This window comes from Ovis canadensis, chromosome 16, assembly GCF_042477335.2.
Source record: "Ovis canadensis isolate MfBH-ARS-UI-01 breed Bighorn chromosome 16, ARS-UI_OviCan_v2, whole genome shotgun sequence".
Lineage (NCBI taxonomy): Eukaryota > Metazoa > Chordata > Mammalia > Artiodactyla > Bovidae > Ovis > Ovis canadensis.
In genome coordinates, this window is record NC_091260.1 from 50,416,905 (window position 1) to 50,432,917 (window position 16,013).

A 16,013-nucleotide genomic window follows, 5' to 3' on the forward strand; every position below is an offset into this window, starting at 1 on the left:
AATCAACCTTGAATATTCATTTGAAGGACTGATACTGAAGCTCCAATACTTTGGCCACCTGATGCAAAGAGCTAACTCATTGGAAAAGACCTGGGAAAGACTGAAGGCAGGAGAAGGGGACGACAGAGGATGAGATGGTTAGGTGGCATCACTGACTCAATGGACACAGGTTTGAGCAAATTCTGGGAGTGAAGGACAGGGAATCCTAGTGTGCTGCAGTCCATGGGGTTGCACAGTTGAACATGACTGAGCAACTGAACCACAATAACATAGCCTGTGAATCCATTTATTTCAAGCAATAATTAGTATAAAGTTTCTGACTAACAGAGGAGCTATAATCCCAGAGTATCCTCTGTTATCTATTTAAACTTGTTTCCTTTCTTCAGGTCGTCATCTCCAATTGCCTGCTTGGCATTTGCTAACTAAAATGGAAAAGGATGTTTTTCACCACCTTTCTGAAAACTAGACCTATCTCCTTGTTCATTATCTCTGTAGTGGTACCTCTGTTCTAGTTATGCAGGTGCAAGTTTGAATGAGAGACAATGCCTCTCAACCCTACAATAAATTCAGGTAAGCAAAAGGATTAAAAAGCAGAAAATAACTGTTATTTAGAATTAACTATTTTCTTAAGTATCCAAGGACAAACAAGTTTCATCATAAAAAATTTGCAGAGTAAAAGATAGATGAAGAAACATTAAGCCCAAAAAATGTTTTGAGAAAACTGAAAAGTTACTGGCTATTTGAGGTCAGGAAGTTATTTAGTATTTAAAGATATCTTTATAGGTGAAGTAACATGGTGCCTGGGATTTGTTTCAGAAAAATGAGAGAGAGGAGTATACAGGTATAGCTCAAACAAGATTGATCAGAAATTCAGAACTGAGTGGTAAGTATGTGCTGGTTCTATAACAAAAATTAGAAGTTTTTTAAAATTATGATAAAATAAAATTGTGTGCACACAGCATCACTCTGAGCAATGGAACCATACACAACTGGTCTGAAGAAGAAAGGATGAGTGGTGGTTTTTGCTTGGCTATAATGTAAAACATGAGGATTTTATGACCACTTGGTCAACAAACTATACAAACTGGAATTTGGGCAGTGACCTTTCTATCATGCCAAATTTATACTCAAATGGGACCAACAGGGCAGTGCCATTAAAAAAAAATTCACATCAATTGTATAATACATACCTATGATGAAGAATTATGTAAGTTAAACTTTAGTTTTAGAATGAGCAAGGCAAAGAGTGAAAGGTTCAATAAGTAGAACTTTCATAAAGCAAAAATTACTATCAAATGTTCCAAATTATTTTAAATGGGTAATCTGATGCATTTTATATTTACCCAAGTGATCTTATTCTGGTTGATATCAATAGTTCTGAAGATGCAGACCATCTAGACATTAAGATAGTGACGAAGACGAGTACTTTATGTAACTAAACATGGTGTGCGGGGAGGGAGAACCATATACTTTCTTGGATAAGTTCATTTTCTAAATGAACACAGGATAAATCTGCTTCCTGGTCATGAAATCAACATTGGACAGAAAAGCTTGACTTACCTGTCTTCATGAAGTGGACTACAGTTGTTAAAACCTGTTGTGTGCTTCAGTTACCTGCTAACAATTCAAATACTTGACATATTAACTGAATAAGCTATATATTACTTTCCCCTAAAAGTTCAGAATTTCTTCTACTAGAGATTACTAAATTCTGTTTACTGTATCTGTACTTTGGTATGAATTTAAAAAAAAAAATACCCATCTGTATCAGAATATTAGTAGATAATTTAAGTAAGAAAATACTAGGTTTCATATTAATGTAAAAGTGAAGGTTTGATAAGTTGACACATCTTCGGCATTGGCAGGCAGATTCTTTACCACTGAGTCACCTGGGAAGCCCCAAGTTACATCAACATTTGCTTTAGTTAACAGCTCAAATACTGAAGCTTAGAATATATGGAAAATTCCTAAACACAGCAATTCATCTATGACCAGTTGAGGTTAACTGGGGTAAACAGGATCCCTAAGTATATGTATACTCTAAGCATCTTTTAAGAACTGGTTCATTTTCAAAAAGGATCATCTTTAACGATGATGAGCAATCAGCATAGAGTAGTGAGGTGCAATTACTCCAATGCTAAATTTAAATCCCTATTATAACTCTTAAAATCAGATTACTGAATCCTGTTGCGCCTCAGTTTTTCTTATCACAAAATGGGGATAACACGTTTAACTACCAGAGTGTTTAAAGAAATTAAAAGACAGCATACATCATTAAACATCAGCATTCAAAACTGGCTTTTTAAATCCACAGCTTCAGTCTTAGAAATCTAGAGGCTGGACTTTATATTCTATCAATTTTTCCTAACTGGCATTTTACTCTTACTGATATATCATTGTTTTCAAAAGTCACCTTAACCTTTTGCTGATAAAACTCCAACACGGGGGGAAACCCAATCTAGTTTTGTCCCACATAGTTCACAGTAAAAAGGAAGAGGAAACGTGCAATTAAGTGGAAGAAAAAGAAGAATGAGAAAACATTTCCTTCAAGAAAATGTTCTGAAATAATTCCACATAGGAAATAGATCCTGTAAAGTTATTTTCATAGTGGTTTAATAGGAGTTCACAAAAAGGTATTTTATGGCAATGTCACTCTTCCTCACAAATTGAGTATCTTCATTTATTGGCCAATTTCATAAAACTTAACATTCTAGAGGTCAGTTTTAAAAAGCTGACTTAAAAAATAGTACATATTTTTAAAAAGATTTAAATCTGAAACAGACCTCATCCTCTGTAAATTTTAGGCATTACTATTTCTGAGCATCAACTATTAAATCAACTAATTAAATACCCACCTCCCCATCTGTAATAACAAACAAATGACAACTGCTCCCCAAAGATGTATAAAACATTTAGAATAGAAAATGAATAAACATCTCAACTAGTAAAATTACTCCTTTTTCAGCATTAAAAAATAACTCGTGAAAAATGTAATGTTATTATGAAGTGTTATAGTCATCTCAATTCTATTTCTAAAATAACACATGGCATAATTTTAACTAAGAAATGCTCGTTTCCCAAAATAGCATGATTGTTACCTTTCCCCAAGACTGTAACTTTTCCCCGGAGGTTTAAAAAATAAATATTACCATCATGACATCACTAGAAAGAAATTGAAGCATACAAGGAACAAACTATAGTTTCTTTTTATATCAAAATGTACTCTTGAAAATGTGTTTGGCACAGTGCTAAATCATATATAGTTAATACTAAATATTGTAGGATACAATAAAATCCTGGAGTTAATTGTTTACACCCTCTTATGGGAATGAAAATAATAGATACCAATTATTCAGAAGTCAGCCTATACAAACTGTATAAACAATATTTTATGTTTTGTCTTGAAAACCAGTGATATAATAAATTTTACATAAAAGACTGCAAAATAATATAAATGGATTTAAACAGATCTTTACAATAAGAAATTCAAATGGAAACAGACAAGTAACAAAGAGAAGTAAAAAAATTTATTGCAGTATTCGCTCCACCAGGTAGTCTGGGGATCCCTTTTCTTGTATTGTTTTCAGGGTGACCTAATACATCAAAATCTACATTTACAAAAACTCCTTCTGCAGATAGGTCATAGATACTGCATGCTTTTTTTTTTTTTTTCCAACAGAATAAATTATATATCCAGGAGATTCTGCCATTTTACAGCCTGGAAAAAACAATGCTTCCCTGGAAACTGGGCTAAGCTAAAGAAAGCCATCCGCTGCTAGGTTAAACTCCAAGAACACTTTATTAAGAACATTAACAGACTAATTTCCAACATTCACTTGTTTATTTTTAAACAGAAAGTTTTTTTTTCCAAGATATAAACAATTTTTGTTAAACTATAATACAGTGGGAGTAAAAATGAACTGAGAATCTGTTTCTGCTGCACAACAGCGAAGGGAGCTCCCACAAAAATGTTTGCCCAACATTTCCTTCTTTTGTTCCTGCATCCCAGGTTCCATTCTTACTCTTCATAAAACTGATTTTTTTTTTTTTGCCAGAATGTTGATATTCAAGTTTTTCTGCCTTTAAAAAAAACTCCTGTAAATTTGGCTGCATGTACAAATTCATTAGCTGGAAGTCCCATCCTTGGCGGCATACAGGGATCGTAAAGTCTGAACAACTTTATTAGTCAGCTTATTAGCACTCGTTAGAGCAATTTTTTTGTAAATAATGTCTGACTCTTTAATAGTGTCTACCCAAGGCACCAGTTTGCGGCCATCACGGCGCTTAGCCTCAGTCCAGGAGCCACTGTAGGAGCCTGCCATCCACTGAACACTGAAGCCACTGCTGGTTTTCTGTACTACTCTTGCAATTTGTGGTCGATCTTTGTACTTTGGACAGCAAATAGCGATGACATCCATGACGTCAACACTTTCATTCATCTGTGCTGCCAACTCCGTAGAGTCTGAATTTCGTTTTGACCTTCTCAATGACTAAAACATTGGGAGGGGGGAAAAAAGACCAAGTGTTACACAAAATAATTTTAGTGAAATTATTGTTTTTATTGCTTTTAATCCCTTGACGCCGGGAGTTGGGATTTCCCAGCACACTTCCATTGCCGGCAATGAGACGCACCGTGACCGCCAGCGCCAAGGGGTTAACATATATTTGTAAAACCATGTATCTCTTAATTTGTACCCGTGTCTTTACTCTTATTGATATATAAAATTATATATACATATGAACCATAAAGCTACATAAAATTTAGCAACAATAAAAAAGGGTAACACACATTAATACAATCCAAAGAAAAATTAATAACCTTTTATGCTGGATAAATCTCATTTCTGTTTTTTCTTTTTTATTGTCTTTTATGTTAAACTTTCTACAAAAAGATGTATAAATGGGTAAGTAGAGAATTTCTATCTACAAAATGTTTTCTCTCATAAGTATTACATTACTTGGTGTACACTGAATAGACTGACATATATAAGCACATAAAAATCATTTTACGTAATACGCTGCGAAATACGCTGACTCCTCCTCCGCCTCACCCCTGAAGTGCCTCCTCCTCTATCCTCCCCATCACTCTCATCATCTTCTGTCTCTGCTGCTGCATTAGTTTTAGGGCTGCCTCCTCCAAGCAGCGAGGTAATTGCTTTGTTCCGAGCATTTGTGCTGGCTGACACCTCCCCTTCTTCTTCCTCTTCATCAGGGTCCAGATGTTCCATGAGAAGTTTGAACTACAAAAATTAGATATTATCTTAGAATTTGAGGTAAACAATTCAGACAAGACTGTCAAATTCCTAAATGTTTTCCATGGCAGTAGTTTGATGCTGGTGAAAGAGACTTTAGCTACTGTCCAACTTGGGTGCTCAAAAATGTTTTTGGTAAAGAGCCAGATTGGAAGCATTTTTGGCTCTGCAAGCTAAAATGCAATACAGAAATGAATGCGCAGAGCTGTTTCAATAAAACTTTATTTTACACCAACAGCAGTTGACCAGATTTCGCCTATAAGCAAGATGTCACTAACCCTGATCCAAATTATCAAGCAGCCAGTGATTACTATTACTGACAGACATTTAAACATTTTCTGTTCCTTCTGCTCTCCACCAAGAGGGTATAAGGATAAATGAAAGATGTGAAACAATTTTAAAGAACGAAAATAAATGCTAATTTTAAAGTATAAGGCTTGCAGTCTATGAATAATATGAAAACCGTTGTGTAGCTTACATTTGTAGTCAAGAAAATCATGATTAGTTATATTCAACTACCAGCTTTAAGTAGATTAAATTTAAAGACTTTATTTTTACTTTTTAGGACAATCTTGAAAAACATTTTTTAAAACGTTAAAAAATTTTTATTGTGGTAAAACAGAAAATTTACCACTTTAAAGTGCTTAAGTCATTGACATGAAGTATGTTTAAAATGTTGCATAACCATCACTACCATTATTTCTAAAGCTTTTACATCATTCCCAAAAGAAACTCAATCTGTACCCATTTAATACTCCCTATTCCTCCCTCCCACTGGCCCTGGTAAACTTCGCTTCTATTTTCTGTCTCTCTGAATCTGCCCCCTTTATTTTTTTTTCCCCAGCTGCTCCACATGGCTTTCAGGATCTAAGTTCCCTGACCAAGAATTGAACCCTGAGCCCTCAGCAGTGAAGGTGTGGAGTCCTAACCAATGGACCACCCGGGAATTCCCTGCATTTGCCTATTCTTAAAGACATTTTTAAAGCATAATTAATACACTCACATACACACTTGTTAAATGGGTATTTACATACATATATATACACGTATGTGTGTGTGTGTGTGTGTGTGTATATATATATATACTTGTACTGCTTCTGTAAGAAAACATGAACAAGTTGTGACACTGGTTGCCAGAAGGAAAAGGAACAGAAAAGGCTAAAGACAGTAGCCCTCTCAAAAGTATTCACATTTTAAAAAGTCATTACCAAATGAAACATATTTTGGTTTTACTACTCACATCTAGGTACTGTTTTACTATACTCCTCTTCACATCTTCAGTGATTTTGGAATTAGCCATATCACTCCGCAGGAAGTCCAGTGTTTGCTTGGGATGAAAATGAACTCCTGTTTTCCGGTTTATCGCTTTATCGTACACTTTTGCAGATTCAGATGGAGAATATTTCTGAATTTTACTGTTTTAGGAAAATAAAACCATTAATGTAAAAAATTTTTTCAGACATTTACATTTAAATGGATTCTAGTTAAGTTTTATTTACTTATAACTAAACTTTCTGTCATACAGATTTTAACCAGTGAAGCTGTATACACAATAATTTTTAAAAGGGAAGTAAAGACACAAAATCAAAGATTAAAGAGTGCTATTCTCTTGCTTTCCTCAGTGCTTGTCTTGAATCGAGGCACCTTTTAAATGAAAGTAGTTTCTCATGTCTGTTTTCCAGTACCATGACTGTGACTGTAGCATAGGTTTAATATAATCACTCAGTGCTACCTAACTGGCTTACCTTCTTCTTCTAAGATTTTTCATTCTCTACACGGCCAGAATGATTGTTTACAGACCTGCTTCATATTATTAACAACTCTATTTCAAAATCTTTCCATCTCCTTAGCACTGCTCCAAGATTTTACAAGGTTTTAAATTATTTTGAATTACAGGCATACCTTGGAGACATTACAGGTTTGGTTCCAGACCATTGCAATAAAGCAATTATTGCAATAAAGTGAACCACATCAATTTTTTGTTTCCCAATGAATATAAAGGTTACATTTACAGCATACTGTAGTCTACTTAAAGTGGGCAACAGCATTATGTTGAAAAACGTACATATACAATTAAAAAATACTTTATTGCTAAAAAGTATCATGAGTCTCCAGTGAATTGTAATCTTTTGGCAATGGTAACATCAAAGATGACTGATCAAAGACCACCATAAAAAAAACAATGAAAAACATTTAAATATTGTTGAATAACTACAAAATGTGAGAGACACAAAGGGAACAAATGCTGTTGGAAAAATGGAGCCAACAGACTTGCATGAAGCAAGATAGCCACAAACCTTCAATTTGTATAAAATGTAGTATCTGTGAAGTGCAATATAACACAGTAGGTCCTACAGCTGCTAGTATTTAACATCAAGGTTTTTCCATTAACATCTGGATTTTCTAGTTGCCCTTGAAAGAAATGGAAGCTTTGGCCACACTGTTCCCACCTTCTCCCATGGCAACAAGCTGATGAATATCTGAACCCCAAATGTGTTCTTTTCATTGTGCTAATGACCTACCTGGGTGCACTTTATTCATTTATCTGTCCCTATGAACATTTAACGTCATAAGGTTTCAATGAATGTGAAAAATGTCCAACATTCCATGGGTACAGGCAGTGTAGTGATTGATGACGAATAAAATTATAGTGCAAAGTTATTAGTACTTTTCTATCTCTTACCTTGATAGTGTACATTAAAGACTACTGGATCCTGTTAGAACTTAGCCTAGCTGGTCTGCATCTATTTATTCTTCATTCACAGCTCTTTAAAAACTTGAATTTGCCATCTTATTTTTTTAATATTTACTTTTATTGATTTTATTTATTTTGCTGTGCTGGGTCTTGGTTGTGGCATGTGGGATCTAGCTCCTTGACAAAGGATCAAACCCAGGCCTCCTGCATTGGGAGTGCAGAGTCTTAGCCACTGGACCACCTGGGAAGTCCCTGCCATCTATTTTTAAGGTTAGCCTAATTCTCTAATATCTTTTTAGGGAAGCCAACATAATAAGTCTTTTAATTTATGATGCATTATCTTCAATTAGAAGAATATAGCTCTCCTCTCTTCAATAACAGAATGCACAAATTATGGTATATTATACAACAAAAACACTATTAGCAGTTAAAAGGAACAAACTCCTTTTTATAAAAAAGGATTTTTAATATTCAGCATGCAATCAAAACTGAGTTTCATATTTCTTCATTATTTGAAGTCAGCAAGTTTTTCTTTCACTGCTTATATAATCTTACCTATCAGAAAATCCACAGAGATTCTTCAAATGTTGTTTTAACATCAGAAGCAATAAAATACCCTGGGAGACATTTGCAAACTCAATTAAAGGAGCTGAATTTTCTGGCAAACATTTCATCACCGAATTTATATCATCTTCTGAATCCGAATCTGAATCCGAATCTACACGTTTCCGTGACTTTCGAGGCCTGGAGACTTCTTCTTCACTCTCGCTTGACTCATTTTCCTTACCAGGAGATGATTTTCTCTCTTTCCTTTTGTCTTTTACCATAGACTGAAAAAAAGAGGAAATTATTCTGTCTAAAAAATAATAAAATGAAAATACCACTAACAACTATACATATGCTTCCTTCAACAAGTTCAAACGCACCCGCAATTTAATGTTCCATATATCAAAACTCTCTTTCTGTGAACAACTGGGGATGTAACCCTTAGGGAGAAAATAATGTTCCAAGACTAAATAAAATCCACTGCAACTACTGTGCCACTCTCCCTAAACCCTTCTGGAATGTCATTCCAAGGGAAAGAATTTTCTTATACGATAGCAATGAAAGATAAATTATAGAAGTAACAATCTTGTATATAGGTAAGCCATTATAGAGGAAAAGAAGTAATTATAATTTAATTATAGGAAAATATAATAGGTCTTGAATTCCCCCACCTTCTTTTAAACTCTCCCATTTAAGAACTTTTTAGCAACATAACATGCAGTTTTTCTTAAAAAATTAAATTGTTTCTTTGTACTTTATGAAACCGTTAGCTTTTTAAAAGAAACAAAGCCAACTGGTTTCCAGAGGTGGAAAAGATCAGATTACAAAGCAATATTCAAAATACAGCTGTTAAGAAATAAAACAGGAGAAACATGAACAAGTATATTTACAACAGTTAATGAAGTAAAATAAGATAACACGATGGATCAAGTTCCTGGGAAATGATTAACCTCTTAAACCTCAATGTGCATATTAAACACCTAGGCATTTTATCAACAATGCAAACACTGTGTCAGCAGGTCTAGGGCGGGCCTAAGGTTCTACACGTCTAACAAGCTCTCAGGTGAGGCTGGTGCTACTGGTTCTGGTCTGCACTTCAAGTAGCAAGGGTTCAGATACCTCTGTAATTCTAACTCTTAGGTATTAAAATAATCTCCCTAATTTATGAGTTTGACCAGGCTGAGTTTTGGGCACAACGATACTGTAAAATGAGAATTTTTACTTGTATCATCAGGTACATGAAAATATTCCAACTAATTTACAAAGAATGTAAACTACTGAGTGTACCTACTGTATTCCCAGGGCTACACCAGGTGCTTTTACAATTAAACCAACTATATTTTCTTCTTAAAAACCATGAAAGAAAAGATAAAGTTCACAACAAAACCTTAGTTAAGATTTTCGGCATACAATATACCAACTCCATTATGATTCTGGTGTTCAGGGATAAGGAAATCAACAGTATAAATTTTCTATGTTCCTTGTAAGTAAGCTATTTATATTCATATCTGTATCTCTTTAAGTGTACTATTGTTATCTACAGTATTTTCAGATTTATAAAAGAGCAAGGCGTTCTTAAAATGGGGTTTAAATGAATATATGAATGGACACTGAACATTTAAGGTCAGTGCTTAAAGTGGGAGAAATAAAGACATGGGATGGCTTATCAACAGAACAATCCATGTATGCATGCATGCATGTATGTGTGTGTGTGTGTGTGTGTGCGTACACGTGTGCATGCATGTAAGTATATGCATGTATAAATTCCACCTAAATGATCTGGAATGAAACGGTTTTAAGAACTTTCTTAATGGAAATGAAATGGCAACTCATTTCCTCTCTCCAACTCAAGCACTATTTAGATTTCAGTAAGTTTATTTACAAAGATTTTATATACCTGTGAAAACAATAAAAAGAACAATGAGAAACAAAACAGTGAAAATAGTGTGCCTGCATTTTGAAAGATGCACTAAGATTAGCAATGTGTGTGACTTACCTCCTTGAATGACTGCAGCAGGTTACTACCAGAAACAGAGAGTGTAATGTCTATATGATGCATTATAAACAACGGCTCTTCCTGTGTCTGGTATGGAAAACAGGCTAGATTGTCTGCTATATACAAGAGCATATTCACTTCTGTTTTCTGTAAAGAAAAAAAAAAGTACATATTTAGTAGATAATCCAGAAATCCATCATAAAAACCTTTTTAGAAAAAATATTACAGGGTACTTTCACCTCAGTTAATGTTTCAAAAAGGAAGGGACAGGGAGAGAAAGAAGGAAGAAGGAGGAGGAAGCAGAAGAGAAATGGATTTTACAGAATAATCTTAAATCCATTTAAAGAGATTTCCTAATGACTTAAACCATGGTACGTTGAAAAGGGAAGAGGTGAATGTTTTTTCAGAGACCCAGGCGGAAGTCCCGTAAGTTTTCTTATAGAGTACATAGAATCTTTATGATAAATACATACCACATCAGAAAGTACACATTTGAATTCATGATTATTTATCATTGTGCCTCTAAAAGTTTAACCCATATGGAGAGATTAGTTACACACAGTTATTCTGTCTTCAAAAGTAAGAGGTAATAATTATAGTTCTAACACACGGGTTAAAAAAATCCAAGTTCATGTACTCTTAAAACAATTGTCAGTTTCCTGTGTGTGTATCATTTAAAATATCAGAGTCATTCTGATAGCTGCCAAAGATTCACACCATAAAAACGCTGATGTTGGCAAATGATGGTTACTAATAGTTGTTTGCTTTTAAAAGAAGTAACAGAGACTTTTTTTTAGAACTCCATGATCATACAGAATATAAACAGAAAGACATGTTAATATTTAAATTCCTTTAAAAATATTTATAGCTTAAAAAAAAAAGGAAAAGAAAAAACAGGCAATTAAAAACACTACTTCCTGGTACTTCCCAGGTGGTATGGTGGTTAAGACACTGCTTCCACTGTAAGGGGCAGGGGTTTAATCCCTGTTGGGGAACTAAGATTCCGCATTGCCTGAAGCATGGCCAAAAGCTTCCCTAAAATCCCTCCCCAAACACACCTTCCTACCATCTCCCTTATCCTGCTGCCCAAACAACAGAAAATGCCCTATCAGTGGTAGCAAACAACAAAAATCCCAAAGGACAGATGGAATGAACTTGCTATTAGTATTCATGAAACTCCCACTCTATTTTTTATTTTTAAATATGTATCAACATGTACATGTTAAAGTTGGGAAAATACAGACAACCACCCTCACCTCCCTGAAACCTTTTTCTCTAGTTTTCTCTTCCTAGCTCTTTTACTATTCCTCTTCTATTTCCTTCTCAAACCAACTCCTTTTCAAACTGCTTTTAGCAACATTCTGTTTTTTGTGTGCTTAGGAGTCCTGAGAGTCCCTTGGACTGCAAGGAGGTCAAACCAGTCAATCTTAAGGGAAATCAATCCTAAATACTCATTGGGAGGACTGATGCTGAAGCTGTATTTTGGTCATCTGATGTGAACAGCTGACTCATTGGAAAAGTCCCTGATGCTAGGAAAGATTGAGGGCAGAAGGAGAAGAGGGCATCAAAGGATGAGATGGCTGCATGGCATCACCGACGCAATGGACATGGACTTGGGCAAACTTTGGGAGATGGTGAGGGACAGAGAGGCCTGGCATCTGCAGTCCATGGGGCTGCAAAGAGGTGGACATGACTAGGGGACTGAACAATAGGACAAAAATATTCCAGTTATCCTTTGACTATTCTCACGTCTCATATAATTTATTCCTTCCTTGGTGTTTCTTCTTTCCTTCCATCCGTTCTTTTCCTTCCAACTCTCACCATAACAACTCAATCTCTTATACCTGCAGTGTGAGCACAATGCTAAAAAATTTGTGTTCCTAAAATGTTCTTTGTCACATGTCCTCATCAATGTATTTAACAACTTTCAATAGTTTTACAGAATCTATGAGTGAGTGAAAGTCGCTCAGTTGTGTCCGACTCTTTGCGACCCCGTAGATATACAGTCCATGGAATTCTCCATGCCAGAATACTGGAGTGGGTAGCCTTTCCCTTCTCCAGGGGATCTTCCCAAACCAGGGATCGAACACAGGGCTCCCGCACTGCAGGCGGATTCTTTACCAGCTGAGCTATCAGGGAAGATCCGCCATAAACCATGCCTCACTATGACCCTGCTGGTCTAGTTAAATAATGAATCTATTCATTATTTCCTACCTATTCTTATTTTTGTACCTTTATTTATGTTTTTACACCTGCTCTGCCTTAAACAGTAGATCCATCTTATTCACCTATGTCTTCAGTAATTTGTTCCTCCTCTGACATCTTCTGTTGGAGGTAGTCAGAAGAAAGCACTGTATTATGAAAACTAGATTTCCAATTTAGCAGGTTACATGCTGGGGTGACGAAGCATCCAGTTAATGACATACAGCAAGCAATGAAATCATGTAGGAATGAAGCTCAGGAAGAAGAGAAAGATTGGAGTGGATTGCCATTTTCTTCTCCGGGGGATCTTCCCAACCCAGGGATCAAACCCGGGTCCTCCAGTGTTATAGACACTTTACCTTCTGAGCCACCAGGGAAGCCCAAGAGAAGGACTAGGGTGATACAGATACAAACCATCTGGGACTCAGACTACGCTAATCTTAACCGCTATTTTACAGGAAGCAAGATCCAATGATGACTAGAGCACCTTATCATATCACTGTGGCAATGGCGTCCCACTCCAGTACTCTTGCCTGGAAAATCCCATGGACGGAGGAGCCCAGTAGGCTGCAGTCCATGGGGTCGCGAAGAGTCAGACACAACTGAGTGACTTCACTTTCACTTTTCACTTTCATGCACTGGAGAAGGAAATGGCAACCCACTCCAGTGTTCTTGCCTGGAGAATCCCAGGGATGGGGGAGCCTGGTGGGTTGCCGTCTATGGGGTCACACAGAGTTGGACACGACTGAAGCGATTTAGCAGCAGCAGCATCTAAACCTCTTACATACCATGAAAGCTTAATACTAATGACAGTCCTGATGATGATTAAATTATATTCCAAATGTTTCTAAAATAGAAGTTTATTATATTTATTTGTTAGATAATATAACCAAAAATTTCATGTACTATTTAAAAAAAAAAGGTCTAATAAGGCATCTGTATTCTGGTAATTTTTAGGGCTTCCCTCGTAGCTCAGATGGTAAAGAATTTGCCTGCAGTGCAGGAGACTAGGGTTTGATCCCTGAGTCAGGAAGATACCCTGTAGAAGGGAATGGCAACCTACTCCAGTATTCTTGCCTGGAGAATTCCATGGACAGAGGAGCCTCGTGGACTATAGCCTATGGGGTTGCAAAGAGTCGGACACGACTGAGCAACTAACACATAATTTTAATTTTACTTCATTGAAATAATCTGGTATTCGAACAGCAACAAAGTCAAGTCGTCAAGTGATTAAAATATGAAAAAAAATTTTTTTATTTTTAAAGCTTCACACAAGAACTGGTAAGTTCTATGTGGAAAGATACCACATCTTCATCTTCTAGCACAATGGCTACCATAATGCGTATGTTGAATACTGTTAAATGAAAACATTCAGAGGTAAGATTAAAGAATGGGATATTTTATTTTTCTGCCTTATAGTCTTGGCCAATGCAACTTGTGCAATAGCTCCTAAAGGGTCAAAATTGTAATTACACAAAAGTGGGCTTTTCATTAAACGAGGTCAGGTTGAACAAGCAGGAATCTCAGCAGCCTAAAACCCAGGACAGTTACTCTAAAACATTCGAGTCTGATACAAACAAGTGGAATTTCACTTTATCTATCTATCCATCCATCCATCCACCCTGAGAAGTGATAGTTTAGTAACATAGTTTATGTGAAAGCATGCTTAAAGGAACTGCTATAAAGTTTGTAACATACTCAGTATGGAGACACAATTATACTTTATTCCTCATTTTATTTTCATGCAAAATTTCCTCTTCAATACCTTGTAGTTAACATAGACCTAAATAAACACATTTAAGATAGTCACTATTATTTATTAAAATGATAATACTTTTAAAATGTTGCCTCAATTTATAGAGCATTTATCTTCTTAAAATAAGAAGTTTTTAATGCTTACTGCTGTGTCATCAAAGAGGTTGAGTAAAGAAATCAGAAAGGCGCGTCTGTGCTGGCGGTTTCCGCGGATCATGGAGTAAAGGTGTGAACACAAAGCACTGGAGGACTCATCCTGCCTGAAACCCCTTACAGGATCTTTCAGGCATGTGTTGATTGCCTGTTGTACCTGGTAAGACATCTTCATGCCAGCCACCGCTTTCATCTGAAATCAATAAAAGCCTTATTTTGTCACAGAAACTAAAAGAGCCAAATTAAAAATATAATTTGAGCATTATAGTTAGAGGCAAACTTTATAATTTGGTTTTATTTAAAATAATAAAATTCATAGAATGCAAGTACTGGAAGGAATACTAGAGACCATCTATTGTAACCTGCTCATTTTTATAGAAGAAAAAAGTGGAGACCCAGAGGAGCCATCACTGCCAAGATACACAGCAGGCACTAGAACCCATGCATCCTGGGCTTCAACCGGCATGCATGCTGTGCTGTTACTTTCAGCTCAATCTTAAAGAGCTAATTTTAAAAAGAATAAACACCTTGGGGGACAAACTTAGATTCATGTTTAGAAGTAATTAGTAAGCAAAATATTTTATTCGAATATGAATCTGGGTAGGACATTTGCCAAATAAATGGTTTACCAAAGAACAATATTTAAATTTAGGCCGCACAATTTAAAAATACATACATGAATGAATCCAGCATATTTTTTGTCTATTTCCACAAGCTGCTGATCAGCCTTGTTCCGCATAGCTGGTTCTGGGTCTGTGCCCATAGCAATTAAATACGGCACACACTGGAAATAAAAATAAAGAATTCGTGAGACATCATAGTAGTAAAAGCTCTATATGTATCTTGAAGTATATTAAAACTTGCTATATATCTGGGACATATGAATTTAACTCATTGGCTTTCCTATAAATGAATGCTATGTTTTAGTGTTCTTTTAAAATTTATTAATCTTCCCTTAGATTTAGCTAAAAGTAAAAAAGCACTGGAGCATCAGCAAAAATTTTAAAAAAAGTGATGTGGTGAACTTCAAGCAATTTCAATGTGAGTTTAAAGTTCTTTTATTAAAAAAAAAAAAAGACTAAAGGGCTCCCAAAGTAAGAATATCCATTTAAGATTATGATATATACTACAAATTAATAATCCAATAATTTTTTAGGTCTAACTGAATTTTTTTTGTAAAGATAATACAGGGGGAAAAAATTTTGTCTTCCATACTCAACAACAGAAAAATGTAAATTCCCCCCCCAATGCTGATTTTAGATATGGCTTCAATGGTCTGACAGCTGGATAGCTAGTAATCTGGTAACAGCCATACTCACATACATCTAAAGGTCAGGAAACACCACTTCTATGTTAAGTGACTCTAAATTAGAGGTGAGGAAGCCAGAAAAATAGCAACAAACAAATAAAAAAC

General features: G+C 35.6%; 1 protein-coding gene across 4 annotated transcripts in view; it reads right to left on the reverse strand.

Annotated features, from left to right (window-relative positions):
* Positions 1-3,505: 3,505 nt before the first annotated feature.
* NIPBL (NIPBL cohesin loading factor) overlaps positions 3,506-16,013 on the reverse strand; it is a 198,226-nt gene continuing 185,718 nt past the window's right edge. For 3 of the 4 annotated variants that reach the window (XM_069555864.1, XM_069555860.1, XM_069555861.1), the window contains 7 exons: positions 15,276-15,383; positions 14,592-14,792; positions 10,490-10,636; positions 8,503-8,777; positions 6,493-6,667; positions 5,052-5,240; positions 3,506-4,490 (listed from right to left, as the gene is read on the reverse strand). In XM_069555864.1, coding sequence (XP_069411965.1) covers positions 4,125-4,490; positions 5,052-5,240; positions 6,493-6,667; positions 8,503-8,777; positions 10,490-10,636; positions 14,592-14,792; positions 15,276-15,383 — 1,461 coding nt within the window. In that variant the 3' untranslated portion in view covers positions 3,506-4,124. Of the gene's footprint in view, positions 4,491-5,010; positions 5,241-6,492; positions 6,668-8,502; positions 8,778-10,489; positions 10,637-14,591; positions 14,793-15,275; positions 15,384-16,013 lie in introns of all 4 variants that reach the window. The other variant, XM_069555862.1, reaches the window with a different exon arrangement.